Here is a 27,713-nt window from a genome sequence, read left to right as displayed (position 1 = left end):
AATAAAAGCAATTGAAAAATATAACATAATTTATAATTCATTGTTTTATAAATTAATAATAAAAATAAAAAAACTCATTTGACCAGCATGTTCCTGCCCTGCTTTTTGACCATTCCCTCTCCTTTATTTTAAAAATAAATAAATAAGAAGAATTGCATGTCAGTGTGAACGCGCTAACAGAGAGGTTTGCAACAAGCACATTATTATCAATCATGTTAACATTCGCTAACCTTTTACAATTCTGAACAGGTTGGGATGACCAAAATCATATTTCGTGATAGGAGTCATTTAAAAAAAAAAAAATGTAATTTAATAATACAGATATTTAATTTAATTTTATCTTTGTGATTAAAAAAAAAGCAAAAATTCAAATTAAAAACAATTTAACAAATACTATAAAATAATAATAAAAAAAAATAAACAGTGCTTTATTTTTGCAGCTACAATAGGTCTATTTAACAGTAGCATTCAAAAAAGAAATTAAGTCTTCACTCTATAAATTAACCATAGACTGATTCTTAATAAATAGTGAACTTCAGTGTCAGAAATCATTATGATATGCTGATTTATTATCAATTTCAGATTCGAAAGTTGTGCTGCTTAATATTTGATTGGAACCCGCGTTACTTTTTTCATGATTCATTGATGAATAAAAAGTTTATGGAAACTTGTTCTATTATATTTTTTTTCTATGAAGTTTATGGAAGTCAATGGCCACCACCAACTGTTTGGTTACCAGCATTCTTTCAAATATCTGCTGTGTTCAACAGAAAATTGAAAAACAGGTTTGGAACAACAAGTTCCAACAAGTTTAGTAAATGATGAGAGAAGTTTCCATTTTCATTTTTGATTCCATTTGTTCTGCAGGCGTGTTTGATGTCGATCCAGATGAAGTGAAGACGGCGATCGAGGGAGATTCTCTCACTCTACAGGCTGATTTCACTGAAACACAGAGAGATGGTCTTGCAGAGTGGAAAATTAACGAGACTAGGATAGCAACAATTAACAAAGCAACTGGCAAAGTTGAATACAGTGATGTGAAGTTGATGATGATGTTTAGTGGCAGACTTAATTTGGATCAAACTGGCTTTCTCACCATCTGGAACATCAGAATCAAACACTCTGGTGAATATATGGTAGAGAGTATCAGCAGTGTAGGGACCCAATCCAAGACATTCAAAGTTATTGTGAAAGGTGAGTAAATTAAATCTGAACTTCTTTGTGTGTAGGCAAGTTGCATTTGAATGAAACGAGAGAGTGCGTCCTCTGTATTCATTTTACCGGAACTCTTCGACCGTTTGCACTATCAAAACCATTCAAATTGGCCCTGACAGTTAACAACATGCGCTTTTCGGCAATATACGGCAATATTTCATGCTTATCGTCAGCGAATGAGCTGTCATTTGCTGACGATAAGCAAGAAATATAGCTTTCTGGCAGAGCGAGAAGGAAGGATTTGAACAGAATGATACGGAGTGCGGCAGGTTAGAGTGTTTTGGGTTGACAGCAGAAGAGGGGATTGGGATGATTTTTAATTAAACTTGGGCGGCGGATGGCCGTTACTCTTCCACGTATCTTAGCATGTGTATGTGTGCGTGTATGAAAAAAGTGTCCTGAATGAAAACTGTGCAACCCAGTGTTACAATAAAGACTTGTATATATGTATTATAGTTCATTATTCAACTTTAAAGTGTTAGTTTCTTTCGTTCCTGATTTTTTTTTTTTTCTAAATAAAAAACAGTAAATTTATTCTTTCTCTTTTTTTTGTGTGTGTGTGTGTGTGTCTATTTAAATTCTATTTACAAACTCACCACACACAGTAATGGTCAATAACTGTAATTTGTTGAAAGCTAATTTTTCTCTGAAAAAGATGACACCTTGCACATAAAGATAGGATATTGTTTTAGAAATTTGCAGTCAAAAAATCTAAATATGTGAAAAAAAAAATACTATTTTTAGCTTCACGTTCTAAAGGGATAATGTCTATAGCCGCGTTTCCATTAAAAAATTGCGCAAATCTTTTGTGATATTTTCCAAATGTCGGAAAAAAAAAAACACTATTGCGAAATGACACCATTTCCTTTAACCGATGTTATGCGACTGAAACGCAATTTTTTAGTCATTCCAACAATTATGGCAATGGATGTTGGTAGGTTTATGTAATCTCAGTCACCGCACTAGCCATTATTATTAATGGAAGGAGACGTAGGCGTGTTTTCCAAGCATTAATGGAGAGTAAATCCCCATATACTGTGAGCGGCACATATGAGGCGTTTCTGGTGTTTCTCCCTATTTCTGCTTCATGATCTTGACTAATTGTGGCATTTCTTTGTCGCTTAGAATCCAGTATTCCCGTAATTATTTTGTCTTTTATGAGTTTAATAAAGAGCTCTGTCTTGTCTTCTGTCCAAACACACCGCGTCATCCTTAATGCATTATAAACTTGCGTCAGGTGACCTGTAAATAGTAAAAAACTTTGCAGTTTTGCGAAACATTTCTTTTTCGAATTGCCTGAAAAACCGCCTCATGCGAGCGTAAAAACTTTTTTGCAGTATATGGTAGGTTTTGTGAAATTAGCCACGTTTCCATTACCCTTCAAATTGTGCAAATTGAAATTGCGAATTGAAAATACGCCCAATGGAAACACGTAATATTCGCAAAAACTCCCATTTATCGCAAAAAAGTTTTTGCGCTCGCATGAGGTGGTTTTCAGGCAATTCGAAAAAGATGTATTTCGCAAAACTGCAATGGAAACTGTTTTTGTGCATTTACAGGTTACCTGACGCAATGACACGGTGTGTTTGGACAAAAGAGGAGACAAGAGTTCTTTATTAAATTCATAAAAGACAAAAGAATTACAGGAATAATGGATTATAAACCTCAAATAAATGCCACAATCAAGACCTTGAAGCAGATCTGAGGGAGAAACACCCAGAAACTCCTCATATGTGCCGCTCACAAGTATAAGGGTCGTCCTTTACCATTAATGATTGGTAAATGCTTTTTAAAACACACATACGTCTCCATTAATAATAATGGCCAGTGCAGTGGCTGGGATACAGTAAATAAACCTACCAGCGTCTGTCGCCATGGTTTTTGGAATGATTTTACTGATCGCAAGAGGAAAAAATTAAGTTTTAGTCGCATAATATCGGTTAATGGAAACGCCGTCATTTCGCAATAGTTTTTTGTTGACATTCAGAAAAAAATCGCAAAAGTTTTGCGCAAATCTGTAATGGAAACACGCCTATTGATGTGTTTCCATTGGTCGTATTTTCAATTCACAATTTCAGTTTGCGCAATTTGAAGGGTAATGGAGACGTGGCTTCCTCCGCAGCGGCACCGACCCATATAAAATAGTCCATATAAACACTATTATAGGCGTATCGTAGTGATACTCACTCATTATATACATTTTGTAAATTTTTAACACAAAAAAGTCACTTACTGCAGCTTTAAAGAAGTGCATAGAGCTGCTAATTTTATTTGTTGTTTGTTGATTTTCAAATAGAAAACTTTTCAGTGAGTGTATCGGCCCTTTTAGACCATTTTCATCTCATTTGAATAAACCGTGATAATATTGATAATCGTGATATTACATTTTCACACCGTTCGATCTCTATTTGTGAGAATATATAACCAACAGTTATGACATTATGAGATATTATTTTTGCAGAATCTCCACTCAAGTCTGTTGAAGATAATGAGGAAATAAAGGCATTGTTAGCCACAAAGGGAAACTCTGAGACTCTACACATTGACACTGAACTGCAGAAACGCGATCTAATACTGTGGAGATTTGGAGCTGAAGGATCTCTAATTGCGAAAGGCGATACAGAAGACAGTCATGCCTCACACTATGATGGTGACGATGGGAGATTCAGGAACAGACTGAAGATGGACATTAACACTGGATCTCTGACCATCACTGACCTTGAAACTGAACATGCTGGAGAATTCAGACTAAAGATCATTAGTGACAGACGGATCTTATTCAAGAGATTCACTGTTACTGTCTCTGGTGAGTTGTATTCTTTCAGCACAGCTCTGAAACACTAGCGTCTGTTAGTACTTGAGTTGATCCAGGTGTCTCTTCGTCTCTTCAGTGCCAGGTCTTCCTCCAGGAGTGGTGGCAGGGATATGTGTTGTTCTGATGCTGGCGGCGGTGGCTGCGGCGGCTGCTGGTGTCGGGATTTACTGTCGACGCCGCGATTCTGAACTCAAGAAACTCATACGTAAGTCATCCAGATGATGAAGAATCACTCAGTGTCTTCTCAGTGTCTCATCTGTTCATTCATCTCTGTTTTGATGTGCCGCCGACATGAAGCGGAGATCTCCAAACGACTAGAGCAACTGCGTAAGTATTACAGCTGATAAAACAAAACAATTTACTTTATTGTGCTACTGTAGATTATAAATGATTTTTCAGACTCAATATTTATCATTTTCACCACAAGTTCTGCTAGTTTGATTCAGTGCTGTAATGAAGTGTGTGATTATCCAGTATTGAGCTGCATGACATTAATAAACTCATGAATGAATCGCTGTTTATAACACACTCACTTATAATCTCATTTCTGTTTCGATGTGCGGCTGTGACGTGAAGCGAAGATCTCCAAACAACTAGAGCAATTGTGTAAGTGTTACAGCTGATAAGCGTGGTTTAAATTATTTGTGATTGTCCAGTATTGAGTGGCATGGATTTAATATACTGATGACTGAATCATATACAACCAGTGGTAGACATTAACAAAGTGTTTTTACTTCATTACTAATTTGTAAATCCTCACCCGTGTATGGAAGTGTTTCCGGCACTAGATAAAAAATAAAATAAATAAAGGTCATTTTCACTCTTTATCGCACTACTCTGCCTTTTTTCCCTCGCAATTGTGAGTTTGCATCTCACAATTCTGCCATTTTTGTTTAATTCACAATTGTGAATCATAAAGTCAGAAATGTGTGATTAAAAACTCACAATTCTGACTTTCCAACTCGCATTGCGTAATATATGGTCAGAATTGTAAGATATAAATAAATTGTTTTTATATATTTTGCACCGAAAACAAGCTTCCATACCCGTGTCTGATTCTTGATCGGGCTTATTCTTCTCAATTAACCTGTTAAATCAGTAAAATCAAAGAAAATCATACTAAAATCACGGACATTAACATGTTTACCTGATCACTCATTTTGAATCTCCTCTTTTCTGTTTCAATGTGTTGTTGTGTCATGAAGCGAATCTCTCCAAACACTTGTGTAAGTATTAAAGCTGATACAGCAACAGAAAACTTCGCTTTATTGTTTGATATAAAACATTACAGGTGTCACACACCACTGAAGTAATTTTTAAATATATATAAATTAATATTAACCAATAAATTCAGTGATAAGTATTGTTGGTGACACTTTAGTAAATGATAAGTATGCACTAGTGAAATAATGTTAACAAATGGAGCTGTTTTGTGAAGTTTTACTGCATTGTTTATTTTGTTAAATCACATTAATGATGGATTTTACTGATGCATGATGATGGAAATAATGTATATTGCAAACAAATTTACTGTAGCATAATTGTTACTGATCATTAATATAAAGTCTCCTCATTTCTGTTTCTATGTGCTGCTGTGACGCGAAGCCAAAATCAATGAAACAGAACTGGGTAAGTGTTAAAACTGAAACAATAGTTCATAAATGAACTGAAAACCATATATATATTTTTTAATACGTCTGTGTGTCTAGTGCATTACACATTCATCCGGTAATTTAGACAATAGTTTGGAGTATATAAAACAAAAAATAAAATAAAAACATAAAAAAAATTAAATATTCACTTGTTCCTTTTTTTATGGCATTTCGGATCACATCAGAGGATTATGTTTGTTCGGAGCATTTGACTGAAGATATAAAATATGCAAATAAGCATTGCTTAAAAAAACTGTCAGTTGTGATTTAATGGTGACTTTAACACACGACGTTACTGTAATTGAGAGAGACCATTAAGATGAAGTGATTATCGCACAGTATCTTCTCAGTGTTTCTTCATCTGTTCCTCATTTCTGTTTCTATGTGCTGCTGTGACATGAAGCGAAGGGCTGTGAAAATGAAATAGGTAAGTATTTTAAAGTAAAAATGATCTTTCATCTGTTCATTCACTTATAATCTCCTCATTTCTGTTTCTATGTGCTGCTGTGACACGAAGCAAAGATCTCGGAAAAACTAAAGAAAATGTGTAAGTATTACAGCTGATACAGAGAAAAAGTTCGCTTTATTGTGCGACAGTACAATTTAAATGTACAAAATAGTTTCCATAGGCTATATTTCTTATTTTTTAACCATATGTTTTGCCTGCATTTGATTTAGTACAGTAATTAATGAACTGTGTGACTGTCCAGTATTGAGCTGCGTGATATTAATATACTCATGACTGAATGACATAAAACATGTGACATACGGATTTAGTGATTTGGGCGTAATACAGGAATTGGCTCAATACAATTTTTCATGTACATGTTACAAATAATAGCTTTCTTTCATGTTGCAGAGCCCTTGTTCACATGTAAACAGGTTTTAACAGTATTAGAGTAGGTTGGACACTTTGGGGTAATTTTAACGCACGGCTGTCTAATTGAAAACTTTAAAATACAGTTACTTTTTATTTATTTTAATTACAAATTTCAATTAAATTGAAGAAAGTTATACATTTACACACTTAAGGATTATTTGAACAAAAAAGTGAAGTGTGCCTTTGTGGAAAGTAACTGCGCATGCACGCTCAACTTGAGTCCTGCGAGTAAGCGATATTTATACAAAATAAAATCTAATACACACTGTTGCTCAGTATTTAATTAAAGCTTCAGATGCATGATATTATCTGTTTTATTTTTTTCCTAATTACTTTCATACTCGTCATCCAGAGGCATTTTGATATTGTAATATCTGGGGATTTTGATCATGTTACTCCAGCCTTCCTTCTGGCTGGTTTTATAGAGTATGTTGACTGTCTGTCCATACAGCCATAAAAAACTGAGATATTCTTATGAAAATCAGAAGAATATCTATTAGCCTATCTGTTTATTTTAATATGATCATTACATATATAAATGATTACTTTTTTGTTTTTATTGCATTTCTCTAGGTAAATGTTATATCACACATAATATTGTTATCGCAATACTCAACAACAATATTGTATAAACATGAATATCTATTGGTACAATATGCATCACATGACTAAATTTACGTCATCGCTTTTAAATACCACTGGTTTCACAGTCCACACACTACAATGTGAAAATGGCGTTTTCAAATGTATCCACTTTGGAGTGCGTTTTCAAAAAGCTTTGTTTTCATTAATAAAAACGCCGTCTAAGTGTGTGTGTGTGTGTGTGTGTGTGTGTGTGTGTGTGTGTGTGTGTGTGTGTGTGTGTGTGTGTGTGTGTGTGTGTGTGTGTGTGTGTGTGTGTGTGTGTGTGTGTGTGTGTGTGTGAATTTACAACAACTTCATAAAGATCTGTGTTTGATTATGTCTATTTGTGTTATTAGGGGTCAAGCATTAGTCATTTGTAGTGTTTACATAAATTTCACATTAATGATGGATTTAACTAATGTTCACACATACAACATTACTGTAATTGTTACTGATCATTAATATAAAGTAATGCAAATGATGAAGCTCATGAAGAATCACACAGGATATTCTCACTAATAATCTCCTTATTTCTGTTTCTATGTTCTGCTGTAACACGAAGCCGAGGACTGTGAAAAAGAAATACGTAAGTTTCATTAAGTTAAGTTACATTATGCTTTAATGTTCACACACAACTTTACTGTAATTGTTACTGATCATTAATATAAAGTCATGTAGAAGTGATTATTAGAAGCTCATGAAGAATCACTCAGTGTCTCATCTGTTCATTCATCTCTGTTTTTCGATGTGACATGAAGCGGAGATCTCCAAACAACTAGAGCAACTGCGTAAGTATTACAGCTGATACAACAAAAACATTAACTTTATTGTGCTACTGTAGTTTTTAAATGATTTTTCAGAGTCAGTATTTATCATTTTCAAGTTCTGCTTGTGTGTGATGTGTGTGATTGTCCTTTATTGAGCTGCATGATATTTATATACTGATGACTAAATCATACACAACATTACAGTAATCGTTACTGATTGCTAAAATGTTGATTTAAATAATAATAATAATAATAATTAAAGCTGCAAGCAGCATTTATCGGGGTTCAAGCAGTTAAGGCCTTTAAGGCCTTTAAGCACAAAAACATCAAAAGACATCAAGTTTTATTTAGCAAGCATGTAACCACTGACATCATAGATGGAAAATACCATGTTTTAGCATGATTTACCATGATTTACCATGATTTACCCTGTTCTAGCATAGTTGACCATGAATTTATCTTAGTTTACCTTGATTTACCATGTTCTAGCATGATTTACCATGATATACCACATTGTAGCATGATTTACTATAGTTTATCATGATTTACCATGGTTTACCATGATTTACCATGGTTTACCATGATTTACCATGGTTTACCATGATTTACCCTGTTCTAGCATAGTTTACCATGATTTACCATGGTTTACCATTATTTACCCTGTTCTAGCATGATTTACCATAATATACCACGTTCTAGAATGATTTATCAGGATTCTAGCATGATTTACCTTGATACACCACATTTTAGATTTATTTACTATGATTTACCATGCTTCTAGCGTGATTTACCATGATTTACAACACGTGAAGTGTCAGTGCAAATGAAGTGATAAACACTGACAAAATATGATTTTGTTATAATAGTTATTGTTATATAAGTGATTTTATAAGTGTCTAGAGTGACGCAAAATCACCTGTGAAAAGACTTCATTAATAAGTAGAATGGCCAGCAGAGGGCACTAGAAGACCACTTATTGGCTCAGGTTCACTTTAAATTTCATTATTTTCACCAGTTTTCTCCACTAAAGCTAAACACGGAATGGTTGCAGGAAGGCACGCGGAGACAAGGATGAACATACAAGATGCAGGTTTAATAGGAATTAAACTCAGGATATCGGAACAGGCAGCAACACACTCTAATTACAGCATAGAACTGACAAAGAACAAGGCAAAACTCAGGGCTTAAATACATGGGAGAACTGATCAGGGAAACAAGACACAGCTGACAAGACTAACGAGGAAACAGGTGTGACAGATGCACTAAATGACAGTTACCGTGGAAACCAAGGAGTGGCGGGAAAACAGAACAAAGGAAGACATGTGATCAGAGACAACAATACTCAGACAGAACACAACTGTGACAAAAGCAAACCAGTTTTACCATTTTAACTTAATGCATGCTTACACACACACACACACACACACACACACACACACACACACACACACACACACAAAGACAAATGTTGTTGTTGTTGTTTTTTCAATGCTATTGGGATATGTCATTATGAAAATATATTTGAATGGTCAATTAACATTTCACAAAGTCTTTGTAAGCTATTAATCAGACGATTCAGAATTTATTCAGAAACCTAAGACTACACACACATTATGTTGTAGATACAGACAGTTGAACTATATGATGTGATCAAACTGTCAGTACTAATACTTTAACAGATAGATTTTGACTAAATGTAATTGTAAATGTTAAAATAGGGATTTTATAAAGTCTAAATATAAATTATAGAACAATATGACAAAATTCCTATTTTAAACAGCAGGGGGCAGTAAAATATCACTTATTGGCTTAACATGCCATTATATTCATATCATTTTCACCTTTTTAACTGTTATAGAGGCAAATTTTGTCCGATCTGTCTGAAAATTTTCATGCATGTTTAGAGTGATATTTCACATGTTCTGACTTGTTTTTAAGAAGGTCTGAGTAATTCATTAAAGAGATATAGGCTTTCGGGGACACTTGGTAAAGGCTACATTATGAAGTGAACCTATTATAGCTATCCAAATGAAGTAGTTCAACTTTTTCTGACAATTATTGATCTAGTGAGTCCAGAGAATTGTATTGCACTAGTTTTGAACATTATGATATGAAAATTATATGATCAGAGATGGAAAAGACCATTTACAGCCAATACAGGCAGTTTACCATAGGAAATATATGGTTTTAAAGCTTTTTAACAGTTATAGCGCCACCTATCGTCCGATCTCCATAAAATTTTGCATGCTTGTTAATGATGTTATGTCACATATGCTGACCAATTTTTGTGAAGTTCTGCATTTTCATTTATGATTTATAGGCTTTTGACTGTATTTTGCCACGCCCATTTTATAAATGACCCTATTACAGCCATCCAAATGCAAAAGTTCAACTTTTTTTTGATAATTATTGATCTAGAGAGTCCAGAGAATTGTCCTAGACTGGTCTGGTTCCGATCGGGCGAAAAACCTAGGACTAGTTCGCAAAAGTAGGTTTTAGACATATTCGTGAATATTTAATGAACGGTTTGATTGACAGCAATGGTTCTTGAGGCAAAGTTGTTCAGCATGAGCAGATCTATCAAATGATATGCATATTGTGTGGATGAGTGTAACACCACGTGATTACAGAGCCATAAAACTCGTTAGCGCCAACTAGTGGCTGATTTCTTTCAAAATTCTTACAGACCTCTAGGGCCATAAGACGAACATGCCCATCGAGTTTCGTTCCGATCGGCCTCCGTTAACCTTGTCTAATCGGTGCTCAAACTTCATTGGCCGATGGCGGCCATGTTTTTTGAGATACGCCAATGTCCTCATAGACATACATGGCACCTTGGACCAAGACACTGCATACCAATTTTCAAGTCAATCGGACTAACGGTCAGGTGGTTATAGCCTGTTTTATGTTTTTTTCATGTTATAGCGCCACCATGTGGCCAATCGCCGCGATTTTTTTACTGTGACCTCAGATTGACCTCTTACACATGTGTACCAAGTTTGGTTAAAATACCTCTTTTACTTCTGGAGTTATAGCCATTTTAGTAAAATAGGCTCCTCCCACAACGTTAATTTTGCACCCCCTAGCAACCATGAATCGAAATTTCAACTTTTTTTCGATAATTATTGATCTTCAGACTCCATAGAACAATTCTGCACTGGTTTGTTTCCGATCGGGCGAAAACCCAGGGACTAGTTCGCAAAAGTAGATTTTCGACAAAATTCAAAATGGCGGAAAATCTATCATGGCGGAAATAAAATCGGAGATATACGTTTTGTTCGTCAGGCGTCCAGCTTTCCAATGATATAAGACACTTGAGTCTATGACTTACGGTCTAGGAGTTATGAGCAGTTTCGCGCTTTTGGTTGCTATAGCGCCACCTATGGGCCAATCGGGGTCATAATTTGATAACCTCTCCTCGATTTTTGTACTACCATATGGCAAAGTTTCAAAGCTCTAGCCCTTACGGTTTGGGCTGCACGATGCGTTTTACGGCAGAATAATAATAATAATAATAATTAAAGCTGCAAGCAGCATTTATCGGGGTTCAAGCATTTAAGGCCTTTAGGCACATAAGCATTTAAGACATTAAGATTTATTTAGAAAGCTTTTAACCACTGAAATAATAGATGGAAAAGTCCATTTACAGCCAATACAGGCAATTTACCATAGGAAATATGTGTTTTTTAAAGCTTTTTAACAGTTATAGCACCATCTATAGTCCGATCTCCATGAAATTTTGCATGCTTGTTAATGATGTTATGGCACATAAGCTCACCAATTTTCGTGAAGTTCTGAGTTTTCGTTTAGGATTTATAGGCTTTTGAGTGCATTTTGCCACGCCCATTTTCTTTATGACCCAATATACCCATGCGAAAAATGCAAAAGTTCAACTTTTTTTTGATAATTATTGATCTTGAGAGTCCATAGAATTGTCCTAGACTCGTTTGGTTCTGATCGGGCGAAAAACCTAGGACTAGTTCGCAAAAGTAGGTTTTTAACATAATTACGAATATTTAATGAACGGTTTGATTGACAGCAATGGTTCTTGAGGCAAAGTTGTTCAACAAGAGGAGATCTATCAAATGGTATGCATTTTGTGACAATAAGTGTAACACCACGTGATTACAGAGCCATAAAACTCGTTAGCGCCAACTAGTGGCCGATTTCTTTTAAAATTCTTACAGACCTCTAGGGCCATGAGTCGAACATGCCCACCGAGTTTCGTTCCGATAGGCCTCCGTTAACCTTGTCTAATAGGTGCTCAAACTTCATTGGCCGATGGCGGCCATGTTTTTTGAGATACACCAATGTCCTCATAGACATACATGGCACCTTGGACCAAGACACTGCATACCAATTTTCAAGTCAATCGGACTAACGGTCAGGTGGTTATAGCCTGTTTTATGTTTTTTTCATGTTATAGCGCCACCATGTGACCAATCGCCGCGATTTTTTTACCGTGACCTCATATTGACGTCTTACACATGTGTACCAGGTTTGGTTAAAATACCTCTTTTACTTCTGGAGTTATAGCCATTTTAGTAAAATAGGCTCCTCCCACAACGTTAATTTTGCACCCCCTAGCGACCGTGAATCGAAATTTCAACTTTTTTTTGATAATTATTGATATTCAGACTCCAGAGAACAATTCTGCACTGGTTTGGTTCCGATCGGGCAAAAAACCAGGGACTAGTTCGCAAAAGTAGATTTTCGACAAAATTCAAAATGGCGGAAAATCTATCATGGCGGAAATAAAATCGGAGATATACGTTTTGTTCGTCAGGCGTCCAGCTTTCCAATGATATAAGACACTTGAGTCTATGACTTACGGTCTAGGAGTTATGAGCAGTTTCGCGCTTTTGGTTGCTATAGCGCCACCTATGGGCCAATCGGGGTCATAATTTGATAACCTCTCCTCGATTTTTGTACTACCATATGGCAAAGTTTCAAAGCTCTAGCCCTTACGGTTTGGGCTGCACGATGCGTTTTACGGCAGAATAATAATAATAATAATAATAATAAAAATCAGCACAATTACAATAGGGTTTCAGCACTTCGTGCTTGAACCCCTAATTAAAGCTGCAAGCAGCATTTATCGGGGTTCAAGCAGTTAAAGCCTTTTAAGCATTTAAGCACAAAAGCATCAAAAGTTAAGATTTATTTAGCAAGCATGTAACCACGGACATAATAGATGGAAAAGACCATTTACAGCCAATACAGGCAGTTTACCATGGGATATATATGGTTTTAAAGCTTTTTAACAGTTATAGCGCCACCTATGGTCCGATCTCCATAGAATTGTTTACTGTGACCTCAAATTGAACCCATACACATGTGTACTGAGTTTGGTGAAGATATCTCATTTACTTCTTGAGTTATAGCCATTTTAGTAAAATAGGCTCCTCCCACAACAATTTAGCACATTCTAGTATTATTTACTATGATTCTAGCATGATTTGCCATATTCTAGCATAATTTACCATGATATACTACATTCTAGTATGATTTACCATTGTTTACTGTGATTCTAGCATGGATTACCATAGTTTATCATGATTTATCATAGTTTACCATGATTTACCCTGTTCTAGCATAGTTTACCATGATTTACCATGTTCTAGCATGATTTACCATGATATACCACATTCTAACATGATTTACCATAGTTTATTATGATTTATCATGGCTTACCATGATTTACCCTGTTCTAGCATAGTTTACCATGATTTACCATGTTCTAGCATGATGTACCATGATATACTATGTTCTAGAATGATGTACCAGGATTGTAGTATGATTTACCTTGATACACCACATTCTAGTATCATTTATTGATTTACCATGTTTTTAGTGTGATTTAACCATGATTTACCACATTGCTAGCAATTATGTGAAGTATCAGTAAAAATGAAGTGATAAACTCTGACAAAATATGATTGTGCTACAATAGTAATTGTTATAAGTGATTTTTTAGTGTTTTATTGTTATATAAGTGATTTTTAGTGTCTAATGAATGCAAAAGCATATGTGGGTAGACATTAATAAGTAGAATGGCCAGCAGAGGGCAGTAGAAGACCACATATTGGCTCACTTTCACTTTAAACTTCTTGATTTTCACCATTTTTCTGCACTAAAGCAAACCAGTTTTTCCATTTTAAATCCATAATGCATGTTAACACACACACACACACACACACACACAAGACAAATGTTGTTTTTTCAATGCTATTGGGATATGTCATTATGAAAATATATTTGAATGGTCTATAAACATTTCACAAAGTCTTTGTAAGCTATTAATCAGATCATTCAGAATTTATTCAGAAACCTAAGACTACACACACACATTATATTGTAGATACAGACATTTGAAATATATGATGTGATCAAACTGTCAATACTAATAATTTAACAGATGGATTTTTGACTAAATGTAATTGTAAATGTTAAAATAGTGATTTTATAAAGTCTAAATATAAATTATAGAACAATATGACAACATGACTATTTTAAACAGCAGGGGGCAGTAAAATACCACTTCTTGGCTTAATATGTCATTATATTCATATCATTTTCACCTTTTTAACTGTTATAGAGGCAAATTTTGTCAGATCTGTCTGAAAATTTTCATGCATGTTCAGAGTGATATTTCACATGTTCTGACTTGTTTTTAAGAAGGTTTGAACATTCATTAAAGAGATATAGGCTTTCGGGGACACTTGGTAAAGGCCACATTTTGAAGTGAACCTATTATAGCTATCCAAATGAAGTAGTTCAACTTTTTCTGACAATTATTGTTCTAGTGAGTCCAGAGAATTGTATTGCACTAGTTTTTAACATTATGATATGAAAATTATATATTCAGAGATGGAAAAGACCATTTACAGTCAATACAGGCAGTTTACCATAGGAAATATATGGTTTTAAAGATTTTTAACAGTTATAGCGCCACCTATCGTCCGATCTCCATGAAATTTTGCATGCTTGTTAATGATGTTATGTCACATAAGTTCACCAATTTTTGTGAAGTTCTGGGTTTTTATTTAGGATTTATAGGCTTTTTAATGTATTTTTCCATGCCCATTTTATAAATGATCCTATTACAGCCATCCAAATGCAAAAGTTCAACTTTTTTTTGATAATTATTGATCTAGAGAGTCCAGAGAATTGTCCTAGACTGGTCTGGTTCCGATCGGGCAAAAAACCTAGGACTAGTTCGCAAAAGTAGGTTTTAGACATATTCATGAATATTTAATGAACGGTTTGATTGACAGAAATGGTTCTTGAGGCAAAGTTGTTCAGCATGAGCAGATATATCAAATGATATGCTTTTTGTGACGATAAGTGTAACACCACGTGATTACAGAGCCAAAAAACTCGTTAGCGCCAACTAGTGGCCGATTTCTTTCAAAATTCTTACAGACCTCTAGGGCCATGAGTCGAACATGCCCATCGAGTTTCGTTCCGATCGGCCTCCGTTAACCTTGTCTAATAGGTGCTCAACTTCATTGGCCAATGGCGGCCATGTTTTTTGAGATACGCCAATGTCCTCATAGACATACATGGCACCTTGGACCAAGACACTGCATACCAATTTTCAAGTCAATCGGACTAACGGTCAGGTGGTTATAGCCCTTTTCATGTTTTTTTCATGTTATAGCGCCACCTAGTGTTCAATCGTCGCGATTTTTTTACTGTGACCCCAGAATGAACCCATACACATGTGTACCGAGTTTGGTGAAGCTATCTTATTTACTTTTTAAGTTATAGCCATTTTAGTAAAATAGGCTCCTCCCACAACGATTATTTTGCGCCCCCTAGCGTCCATGAATCGAAATTTCAACATTTTTTCGATAATTATTGATCTTCAGACTCCAGAGAACATTTCTGCACTGGTTTGGCTCCGATCGGGCAAAAAACCAGGGACTAGTTCGCAAAAGTAGATTTTCGACAAAATTCAAAATGGCGGAAAATCTATCATGACGGAAATGAAATCGGAGATATACGTTTTGTTCGTCAGGCGTCCAGCTTTCCAATGATATAAGACACTTGAGTCTGCGACATACGGTCTAGGAGTTATGAGCAGTTTCGCGCTTTTGGTTGCTATAGCGCCACCTATGGGCCAATCGGGGTCATAATCTCTGAACCTCTCCTCGATTTTTGTACTACCATCTGGCAAAGTTTCAATGCTCTAGCCCTTACGGTTTGGGCTGCACGATGCGTTTTACGGCAGAAGAATAATAATAATAATTAAAGCTGCAAGCAGCATTTATCGGGGTTCAAGCAGTTAAGGCCTTTAAGGCATTTAAGCACAAAAGCATCAAAAGTTATTAAGATTCATTTAGCAAGCATGTAACCACTGACATAATAGATGGAAAAGACCATTTACAGCCAATACAGGCAATTTGCCATGGGATATATATGGTTTTAAAGCTTTTTAACAGTTATAGCGCCACCTATGGTCCGATCTCCATAAAATTGTTTACTGTGACCTCAAATTGAACCCATACACATGTGTACTGAGTTTGGTGAAGATATCTCATTTACTTCTTGAGTTATAGCCATTTGAGTAAAATAGGCACCTCCCACGACGATTTGCCACATTCTAGAATTATTTAATATGATTCTAGCATGATTTACTATCATATACCATGTTCCAGAATGATTTATTAGGATTCTAGCATGATTTACCTTGATACACCTCATTTCAGTATTATTTACTATGATTTACAATGTTTCTAGCATGATTAACCACATTACTAGCAATTATGTGAAGTGTCAGTGCAAATGAGGTGATGAACACTGACAAAATATTATTGTGTTATAATAGTTAGTTATATACGTGATTTTTAGTGTGTGTCCAAGTATGAATGCAAAAGCACATGTAAAATATTTCATTATTAAGTAGAATGGCCAGCAGAGGGCACTAGAAGACCACTTATTGGCTCACTTTCACTTTAAACCAGTTTTCTGCACTAAAGCAAACCAGTTTTTCCATGTTAACTCAATGCATGCTTACACACACACACACACACACACACACACACACACACACACACACACACACACACACACACACACACACACAAACACACACACACACACACACACACACACACACACACACATACACACACAGCATAGTTAACCATGATTTACCATGATATACCACGTTCTAGTATTATTTACCAGGAGATAAACGACAATCTAGGATTATTTACTTTGATTTACCATGTTTCTAGCCTGATTTATCACATTACTAGCAATTATTTGAAGTGTCAGTGCAAATAAAGTGGTTAACACTGACAAAATATGATTGTGTTATAATAGTTATTGCTATATAAGTGATTTTTTTAGTGTGTATTCAAGTATGAATGCAAGCACATGTTGAAATATTTCATTAATAAGTAGAATGGCCAGCAGAGGGCAGTAGAAGACCACTTATTGGCTCACTTTCACTTTAAACCAGTTTTCTGCACTAAAGCAAACCAGTTTATCCATGTTAACTCAATGCATGCTTACACACACACACACACACACACACAGCATAGTTAACCATGATTTACCATGATTTACCACATTACTAGCAATTATTTGAAGTGTCAGTGCAAATAAAGTGATTAACACTGACAAAATATGATTGTTATAATAGTTATTGCTATATAAGTGATTTTTAGTGTGTATTCAAGTATAAATGCAAGCACATGTGGAAAAATTTAATTAATAAGTAGAATGGCCAGCAGAGGGCAGTAGAAGACCACTTATTGGCTCACTTTCACTTTAAACCTCATGATTTTGACCAGTTTTCTGCACTAAAGCAAACCAGTGTTTCCATGTTAACTCAATAATGCATACTTGCTACATATGCTACACACAATAATGCTACACACACACACACACACACACACACACACACACACAAATGTTTCAGTGATATTGGTGTCACATTCACCTTCATCACATTCACCTTTTGTCTTCATCACATTCACCATCTGTCGTCATCACCTGCACCTGCTCCTCATCACCCTCCTCGTCATCACCTGCTCCTCATCATCATAACCGTCACCTGTTGTCCTTGTCTTGATCTGTGTATTTAAGTTCCCCTCTCATCCATTATCATTGTCGGTTATTGTTTGTGCACTAGCACTCTGTTATGTTTGTTTTCATGTTGGAAAATAAAACCTTTGTTATATTTGTACCACACACACACACACACACACACACACACACACACACACACACACACACACACACACACACACACACACACACACACACACACACCATCATTTATCATGATTTACCATGGCTGATACCAATACCAATATGAGAAAATGACTATTTTAAACAGCAGGGGGCAGTAAAATACCACTTATTGGCTTAACATGCCATTAATTCATATCATTTTCACCTTTTTAACTGTTATAGAGGCAAATTTTGTCCGATCTGTCTGAAAATTTTCATGCTTGTTCAGGGTGATATTTCACACGTTCTGACTTGTTTTTAAGAAGGTCTGAGCATTGATTAAAGAGATATAGGCTTTCGGGGACACTTGGTAAAGGCCAGATTTTGAAGTGAACCTATTATAGCTATCCAAATGAAGTAGTTCAACTTTTTCTGACAATTATTGATCTAGTGAGTCCAGAGAATTGTATTGCACTAGTTTTGAACATTATGATATGAAAATTATATGATCAGAGATGGAAAAGACCATTTACAGCCAATACAGGCAGTTTACCATAGGAAATATATGATTTTAAAGCTTTTTAACAGTTATAGCGCCACCTATCGTCCGATCTCCATAGAATTTTTCATGCTTGTTAATGATGTTATGTCACATATGCTTACCAATTTTTGTGAAGTTCTGAGTTTTTATTTAGGATTTATAGGCTTTTTAATGTATTTTGACACGCCCATTTTATAAATTACCCTATTACAGCCATCCAAATGCAAAAGTTCAACTTTTTTTTGATAATTATTGATCTAGAGAGTCCAGAGAATTGTCCTAGACTGGTCTGGTTCCGATCGGGCAAAAAACCTAGGACTAGTTCGCAAAAGTAGGTTTTTAACATATTAATGAATAATTAATGAACAGTTTGATTGACAGCAATGGTTCTTGAGGCAAAGTTGTTCAGGATGAGGAGATCTATCAAATGATATGCATATTGTGTGGATATTTGTAACACCACGTGATTACAGAGCCGTAAAACTCGTTAGCGCCAACTAGTGGCCGATTTCTTTCAAAATTCTTACAGACCTTTAGGGCCATGAGCCGAACATGCCCATTGAGTTTCGTTCCGATCGGCCTCCGTTAACCTTGTCTAATAGGTGCTCAAACTTCGTTGGCCAATGGCGGCCATGTTTTTTGAGATACGCCAATGTCCTCATACACATACATGGCACCTTGGACCAAGACACTGCATACCAATTTTCAAGTCAATCGAACTAACGGTCAGGTGGTTATAGCCTGTTTTATGTTTTTTTCATTTTATAGCGCCACCATGAGGCCAATCGTCGCGATTTTTTTACTGTGACCCCAGAGTAAGCTCATACACATGTGTACCAAGTTTGGTGAAGATACCTCATTTACATCGGGAGTTATAGCCATTTTAGTAAAATAGGCCCCTCCCACAACGTACGTTTTGGCGCCCCTTAGCGACCGTGAATCGAAATTTCCACTTTTTTTCGATAATTATTGATATTCAGTCTCCAGAGAACATTTCTGCACTAGTTTGGTTCCAATCGGGCAAAAAACCAGGGACTAGTTCGCAAAAGTAGATTTTTGACAAAATTCAAAATGGCGGAAAATCTATCATGGCGGAAATGAAATCGGAGATATACGTTTTGTTTGTCAGGCGTCCAGCTTTCCAATGATATAAGACACTTGAGTCTACGACATACGGTCTAGGAGTTATGAGCAGGTTCGCGCTTTTGGTTGTTATAGCGCCACCTATGGGCCAATCGGGGTCATAATCTCTGAACCTTTCCTCGATTTTTGTACTACCATCTGTCAAAGTTTCAAAGTTCCAGCTCTTACGGTTTGGGCTGCACGATGCGTTTTACGGCAGAATAATAATAATAATAATAATAATAAAAATCAGCACAATTACAATAGGGTTTCAGCACTTCGTGCTTGAACCCCTAATAATAAAAATCAGTACAATTACAATAGGGTTTCAGCACTTCGTGCTTGAACCCCTAATAATAATAAAAATCAGCACAATTACAATAGGGTTTCAGCATTTCATGCTTGAACCCCTAATAAGAAGAGACGTTTTGGACAGTTATAGCGCCACCTATTGTCCGATCTTCACGAAACTTGGCATGCTTCTTCACCATGTTCTGACACATCTGCTCATCGATTTTTGTGAAGTTTGGGGTTTTCCCTTAGGTTGTATAGGCTTTTGAGTGTTTTTTTGTCCCACCCCTTTCCTAAATGACCCTGTTACAGCCAGGCCAATGCAAAAGTTCAACTTTTTTCCGATAATTATTGATCTAGAGACTCCAGAGAACTGTGCTAGACTGGTCTGGTTCCGATTGGGCCAAAAACCTAGGACTAGTTCGCAAAAGTAGGTTTTTCACTAAATTGCCCATAGAATTTTTTTTTTGCTCGTAGAGCAATTTGGAGATAGCCATTTTGTCCGTCTGGATCCAGGGATCACAGTGATGCTAAAATCGAGACTCTAGGACAAACTGTCTAGGAGTTATGAGCAATGTAGTAAATTTGGTCATTATAGCGCCACCTATGGGCCAATCGGGGTCATATTTTGATAGGTTCTCCCCAAATTGAGGACTACCATTTGGCCAAGTTTCAAGGTTCCAGCTCTTACGCTTTGGGCTGCACGATGCGTTTTAGGGCGGAATAATAATAATAATAATAATAAAAATCAGCACAATTACAATAGGGTTTCAGCATTTCATGCTTGAACCCCTAATAAGAAGAGACGTTTTGGACAGTTATAGCGCCACCTATTGTCCGATCTTCACGAAACTTGGCATGCTTCTTCACCATGTTCTGACACATCTGCTCATCGATTTTTGTGAAGTTTGGGGTTTTCCCTTAGGTTGTATAGGCTTTTGAGTGTTTTTTTGTCCCACCCCTTTCCTAAATGACCCTGTTACAGCCAGGCCAATGCAAAAGTTCAACTTTTTTCCGATAATTATTGATCTAGAGACTCCAGAGAACTGTGCTAGACTGGTCTGGTTCCGATTGGGCCAAAAACCTAGGACTAGTTCGCAAAAGTAGGTTTTTCAGAATTTTTTTTTTGCTCGTAGAGCAATTTGGAGATAGCCATTTTGTCCGTCTGGATCCAGGGATCACAGTGATGCTAAAATCGAGACTCTAGGACAAACTGTCTAGGAGTTATGAGCAATGTAGTAAATTTGGTCATTATAGCGCCACCTATGGGCCAATCGGGGTCATATTTTGATAGGTTCTCCCCAAATTGAGGACTACCATTTGGCCAAGTTTCAAGGTTCCAGCTCTTACGGTTTGGGCTGCACGATGCGTTTTAGGGCGGAATAATAATAATAATAATAATAAAAATCAGCACAATTACAATAGGGTTTCAGCATTTCATGCTTGAACCCCTAAAAATCAGCACAATTACAATAGGGTTTCAGCACTTCGTGCTTGAACCCCTAATAATAAAAATCAGCACAATTACAATAGGGTTTCAGCACTTCGTGCTTGAACCCCTAATAATAATAATAAAAATCAGCACAATTACAATAGGGTTTCAGCACTTCGTGCTTGAACCCCTAAAAATCAGCACAATTACAATAGGGTTTCAGCATTTCATGCTTGAACCCCTAATAAGAAGAGACGTTTTGGACAGTTATAGCGCCACCTATTGTCCGATCTTCACGAAACTTGGCATGCTTCTTCACCATGTTCTGACACATCTGCTCATCGATTTTTGTGAAGTTTGGGGTTTTCCCTTAGGTTGTATAGGCTTTTGAGTGTTTTTTTGTCCCACCCCTTTCCTAAATGACCCTGTTACAGCCAGGCCAATGCAAAAGTTCAACTTTTTTCCGATAATTATTGATCTAGAGACTCCAGAGAACTGTGCTAGACTGGTCTGGTTCCGATTGGGCCAAAAACCTAGGACTAGTTCGCAAAAGTAGGTTTTTCACTAAATTGCCCATAGAATTTTTTTTTTGCTCGTAGAGCAATTTGGAGATAGCCATTTTGTCCGTCTGGATCCAGGGATCACAGTGATGCTAAAATTGAGACTCTAGGACAAACTGTCTAGGAGTTATGAGCAATGTAGTAAGTTTGGTCATTATAGCGCCACCTATGGGCCAATCGGGGTCATATTTTGATAGGTTCTCCCCAAATTGAGGACTACCATTTGGCCAAGTTTCAAGGTTCCAGCTCTTACGCTTTGGGCTGCACGATGCGTTTTAGGGCGGAATAATAATAATAATAATAATAAAAATCAGCACAATTACAATAGGGTTTCAGCATTTCATGCTTGAACCCCTAATAAGAAGAGACGTTTTGGACAGTTATAGCGCCACCTATTGTCCGATCTTCACGAAACTTGGCATGCTTCTTCACCATGTTCTGACACATCTGCTCATCGATTTTTGTGAAGTTTGGGGTTTTCCCTTAGGTTGTATAGGCTTTTGAGTGTTTTTTTGTCCCACCCCTTTCCTAAATGACCCTGTTACAGCCAGGCCAATGCAAAAGTTCAACTTTTTTCCGATAATTATTGATCTAGAGACTCCAGAGAACTGTGCTAGACTGGTCTGGTTCCGATTGGGCCAAAAACCTAGGACTAGTTCGCAAAAGTAGGTTTTTCAGAATTTTTTTTTTGCTCGTAGAGCAATTTGGAGATAGCCATTTTGTCCGTCTGGATCCAGGGATCACAGTGATGCTAAAATCGAGACTCTAGGACAAACTGTCTAGGAGTTATGAGCAATGTAGTAAATTTGGTCATTATAGCGCCACCTATGGGCCAATCGGGGTCATATTTTGATAGGTTCTCCCCAAATTGAGGACTACCATTTGGCCAAGTTTCAAGGTTCCAGCTCTTACGGTTTGGGCTGCACGATGCGTTTTAGGGCGGAATAATAATAATAATAATAATAAAAATCAGCACAATTACAATAGGGTTTCAGCATTTCATGCTTGAACCCCTAAAAATCAGCACAATTACAATAGGGTTTCAGCACTTCGTGCTTGAACCCCTAATAATAAAAATCAGCACAATTACAATAGGGTTTCAGCACTTCGTGCTTGAACCCCTAATAATAATAATAAAAATCAGCACAATTACAATAGGGTTTCAGCACTTCGTGCTTGAACCCCTAAAAATCAGCACAATTACAATAGGGTTTCAGCATTTCATGCTTGAACCCCTAATAAGAAGAGACGTTTTGGACAGTTATAGCGCCACCTATTGTCCGATCTTCACGAAACTTGGCATGCTTCTTCACCATGTTCTGACACATCTGCTCATCGATTTTTGTGAAGTTTGGGGTTTTCCCTTAGGTTGTATAGGCTTTTGAGTGTTTTTTTGTCCCACCCCTTTCCTAAATGACCCTGTTACAGCCAGGCCAATGCAAAAGTTCAACTTTTTTCCGATAATTATTGATCTAGAGACTCCAGAGAACTGTGCTAGACTGGTCTGGTTCCGATTGGGCCAAAAACCTAGGACTAGTTCGCAAAAGTAGGTTTTTCACTAAATTGCCCATAGAATTTTTTTTTTTGCTCGTAGAGCAATTTGGAGATAGCCATTTTGTCCGTCTGGATCCAGGGATCACAGTGATGCTAAAATCGAGACTCTAGGACAAACTGTCTAGGAGTTATGAGCAATGTAGTAAATTTGGTCATTATAGCGCCACCTATGGGCCAATCGGGGTCATATTTTGATAGGTTCTCCCCAAATTGAGGACTACCATTTGGCCAAGTTTCAAGGTTCCAGCTCTTACGGTTTGGGCTGCACGATGCGTTTTAGGGCGGAATAATAATAATAATTAAAGCTGCAAGCAGCATTTATCGGGGTTCAAGCAGTTAAGGCCTTTAAGGCCTTAAAGCACAAAAACTTTAAAATCTATTAAGTTTTATTTAGCAAGCATGTAACCACTGACATAATAGATGGAAAAGACCATTTACAGCCAATACAGGCAATGTAACATAGGAAATACATGGTTTTAAAGCTGTTTAACATTTATAGGATTTCTATACATTTCTGCACTGGTTTGGTTCCGATCGGGCGAAAAACCTAGGACTAGTTAGTAAAAGTACGTTGTTGACAAAATTCAAAATGGTGGAAAATTTATCATGGCGGAAATTAACATTATCTAAATCTCGAAGATCGGATCAGATCGGATCGAATAATGATAATCGATTCAAGATCTTGAGAATCGGAATCGAATCGATTCTTGAAATTTGAATCGAAACCCAGCCCTACACAACACTGTGTAGCATGTAGTGCGCAACTTGACTTGATGTGCTACACCTAGATATAGTATTCGGTAGGGCATAATTAAATCAGAAGCAAGGATCATCTACTGGAGGGAGGAAATGGTGCAACAGGAGAGCAAATAGTTGACAATTTTGTTCTGATTCAAAGAGAAAATTATATTGATAAATTAAAAAGTTCTCTTTGTAGTTTGTTTCAGAAAGATGAGTGACAAATAAGAACAATAGAGAGTTAGTAAATGAAAACAGACATCACCGACTTGTTTCTTTTTAATGATTCAACAGCCTAAAAGCTTCGATTAAATTAGGTGAAGTTCGAAAGTGGAGCTTAAAGTTAAAAATAATTACCACCTAGTTTCATCACATCTATCTTTTTAACGAATCAGTGTTTTTGAACATGTTTGTACATGTACGGTTTAATGACTCAAAGACAATCCGTTGCTGTAACAATGTGATTGTGCACTGAGTGACAGCCTTTCAATGCGCAGAGACGCTGTTTAGTTTTCGCTACATTCGTTACAAAAAATGTCCTTGATTTTTGTGCATGCTATACACATCGTAACACTTATTTATATAGCAACACATATATATAAAAAACAAAAACAAACAAAAGAAAATTGTAGTTATCCTACCAGTTGATGGTTTCAAATTACAGTTCAAATGGGAAACAGGTCCATGGGCACTGGTTAGCATTTGTGCATGTAATTGCATCCACTAGGCAGGCGATTCACCTTCACAGGATTATTTATGGCACAAAACAGGATACACTTGCTGATCACGTTCACATAGGGAAAAAAAATAGAGAACAAGAAAACGCAGCCTTGGAAAACACAAGGCAAACGTACCATAATTAATTTCTGACTCAACATTTCAGTAACAAATGACATGCACAGCTCAAATGACACATTAATCCAAATTTATTTAACACATCGATTCGACACTCATAAAACAGTCACTGTCACAACTCATGATACAAAGATGTTAGCTACACGCGGTAGCTTTAGCACACGGCTAACTAGTTCAGCTCGCGCTGTGACTGCGGCCTAGTCAACTCAGCTCATATCAAATCATTTCTGAAATAGATATCTGTCATAAGATAACATATGACAAAAAAAAGTCACTCACCAAAACGAGACTGCATCACATATTCAATTAAAGAAGATTGTTCAATAAAGATTATCACACTATAAATCTTTACTCCGATTTCACCTTTTACACCTTTCTCTGACGACAAGTTGATGCATCCAAAGTTTCCAAGTGCACACAATCACAGTTCCCGATAGATTATGATGATCATTTAGTACAAGGAGTTTCTGAAGAAAGTTTCCGTGCTGCTGTCTCATCTGATCTATTCTGTTCTCTCATCATGCTGACAGCAGCAGCGCCTGCGCGAACAGTGGGCGGGCCTTAAGAATATGCCGCTACTGTTGGCTCTCAGGGGTGGCAGTCACTGCAGCACAATCAGTGATTGGACGAATCGCGTGTTTTTGCCCAGTGGTTTTTACCAGTGCATCAAGTAAATAAAAAAAAATGGATGTAATTGAAAAAATTAATTTGTCCAGAACAGAGCGACAGGACTGAATTTAAACTGTTATAGAAGAGCTAATATACTGAGAATGAACTGGTGAAGGATTGTCTCTCTGCTTTATTTTATAAGAAATATTTCTGTGTCTAGAGTTCCTAATGCGCTGTACTCTCAACTTTTGTATAATAGTACTAGTCATATTTTTTTACACCAGGCATGAATAAAAGGAATGTTTTTTATTTCCTGTTTCGAAAACCACTGGAAACCAACGGACAGTAATGTATAGAGGAATGAAAATATGGAATCATTTACTATTGATATCACACATTTTTACAAGAAAAATTAGTTTAAAAAAAATATTTAAAGGAATATTTAATGGCAAAATATATTAAATTGTTGATTTTGATATTTGGAATGGATGATGGGTTAGTGCGTTTCATTGACTTGACTTTTTATTGTTGTTGATTAAATGTAGTTTTGTATGATTTACTTTTTGGGACCCCAGGAAGAGTAGCCACTGCCTAGAAAGAGGCTAATGGGGATCCAAATAAACAAATAAACTTATAACATTGATGGAAAATACCATTTACAGCCAATACAGGCAATTTACTGAGGAAAGTTTTTTTGACAGTTATAGCACCACATCTTGCCTGATCTCCACCACTTCAAGTGTCCTCAAAGTGTGCCCATGCATGTCTGTCAAATTTGTTGTAAATATCTCATTTTGTTTTGAAGTTTAGACACTTCTGTTTATGAGAGAATAAAAATGATCCATGGGTGACAATGATTTAAAAATTTAATTTGTTTATTTATTTTTGTCAGTTCCTATCTTAATTGTGACATTTGGGCGTTATTGTTTAGCTATTGATCTATGTTTTCAAATTTCAAGAAATTTGGACTATCGGTTTCGAAGATAATTGCAAGTTTTTTAAGTGCTTAATGACAATGATACACAAACTATAAGGAGAAACCTGGCATATTTGGTATTGTTGGACTCGGGAAGGATTGAGGATTTCAAAGGACTAACGGTTGGGTGCGTATATAGCCATTTTCATAAATTTTTTTCCATGTTGTAGCGCCACCAAGTGGCCAATCGTCGCGATTTTTTTCAAGTAATCTCAGATTGAGCTCATAAACATGTTTCCCAAGATTAGCGAAAATATCTCTTTCCATTCACGAGTTATAATTGTTTTAGTAAAAGTGGCCCTGGTGCCATCAAACATTTTGATTTCCCTTAGCGACCGTGAATTTAAATTAAGAATTTTTTTGATGATTATTGATAGTCTCTGTCCAGAGAATATTTCTGCATTGGTTTGGTTTCAATCGGGCAAAAAATCTAGGAGTAATTCGCAAAAGTAGGTTTTTCAAAAAACCTCAATTTACTCAAAATTGGCGCCTGAAGGGCAAGCAAATCTGAGGCATGCATCTGGTCCGCCTCGAGCCAAGGATTCCAGCGATATAAGACACTTGAGCCTACGCCTCACGGTTGATGAGTTATGAGCCGTTTCGTACTTTTGCCCGCTGTAGCGCCCCCGTCAGGCCGATCGGGGCGGGCCTTGGTGACGCTGTAGGCGGTGTGAGTACTATCAGCCCCCAAAGTTTCAAGTCTCCACGACTTACGCTTTGGTCTGCCCGATCAGTTTTATGTCTGAATGTTGCATCATGGGAAAATTAACAATTACAATAGGTGTTCAGCACTGAAGTGCTTGAACTAGAGGTCTGCGCGGGACTGTTTTTTAGGTCCCGCTCCCGCCCGCTCCCGCTGGGGTTATATCCCGCACCCACCCGTTCCCGCTATAT

The 27,713-nt window shown here is 36.7% G+C and overlaps 1 protein-coding gene across 1 annotated transcript in view; it reads left to right on the top strand.

The window, feature by feature from the left end:
* Positions 1 to 27,713, top strand: part of LOC308695115 (uncharacterized protein) — a gene marked incomplete at its 3' end in the record, with an annotated part of 120,033 nt that overhangs the window by 1,221 nt on the left and 91,099 nt on the right. The window contains exons 2-7 of the mRNA XM_081373092.1: positions 868 to 1,194; positions 3,677 to 4,021; positions 4,107 to 4,235; positions 6,200 to 6,229; positions 7,749 to 7,772; positions 7,945 to 7,974. Of these exons, the coding sequence (XP_081229218.1) occupies positions 868 to 1,194; positions 3,677 to 4,021; positions 4,107 to 4,235; positions 6,200 to 6,229; positions 7,749 to 7,772; positions 7,945 to 7,974 (885 nt within the window). The remainder of the gene's footprint in view (positions 1 to 867; positions 1,195 to 3,676; positions 4,022 to 4,106; positions 4,236 to 6,199; positions 6,230 to 7,748; positions 7,773 to 7,944; positions 7,975 to 27,713) is intronic.

This window comes from Scardinius erythrophthalmus (assembly GCF_964197995.2).
Source record: "Scardinius erythrophthalmus genome assembly, chromosome: 1".
In the NCBI taxonomy this organism is placed as follows: domain Eukaryota; kingdom Metazoa; phylum Chordata; class Actinopteri; order Cypriniformes; family Leuciscidae; genus Scardinius; species Scardinius erythrophthalmus.
Note: the sequence above shows the minus strand (reverse complement) of the source record. Positions and strands in the feature narration are given on the sequence as shown.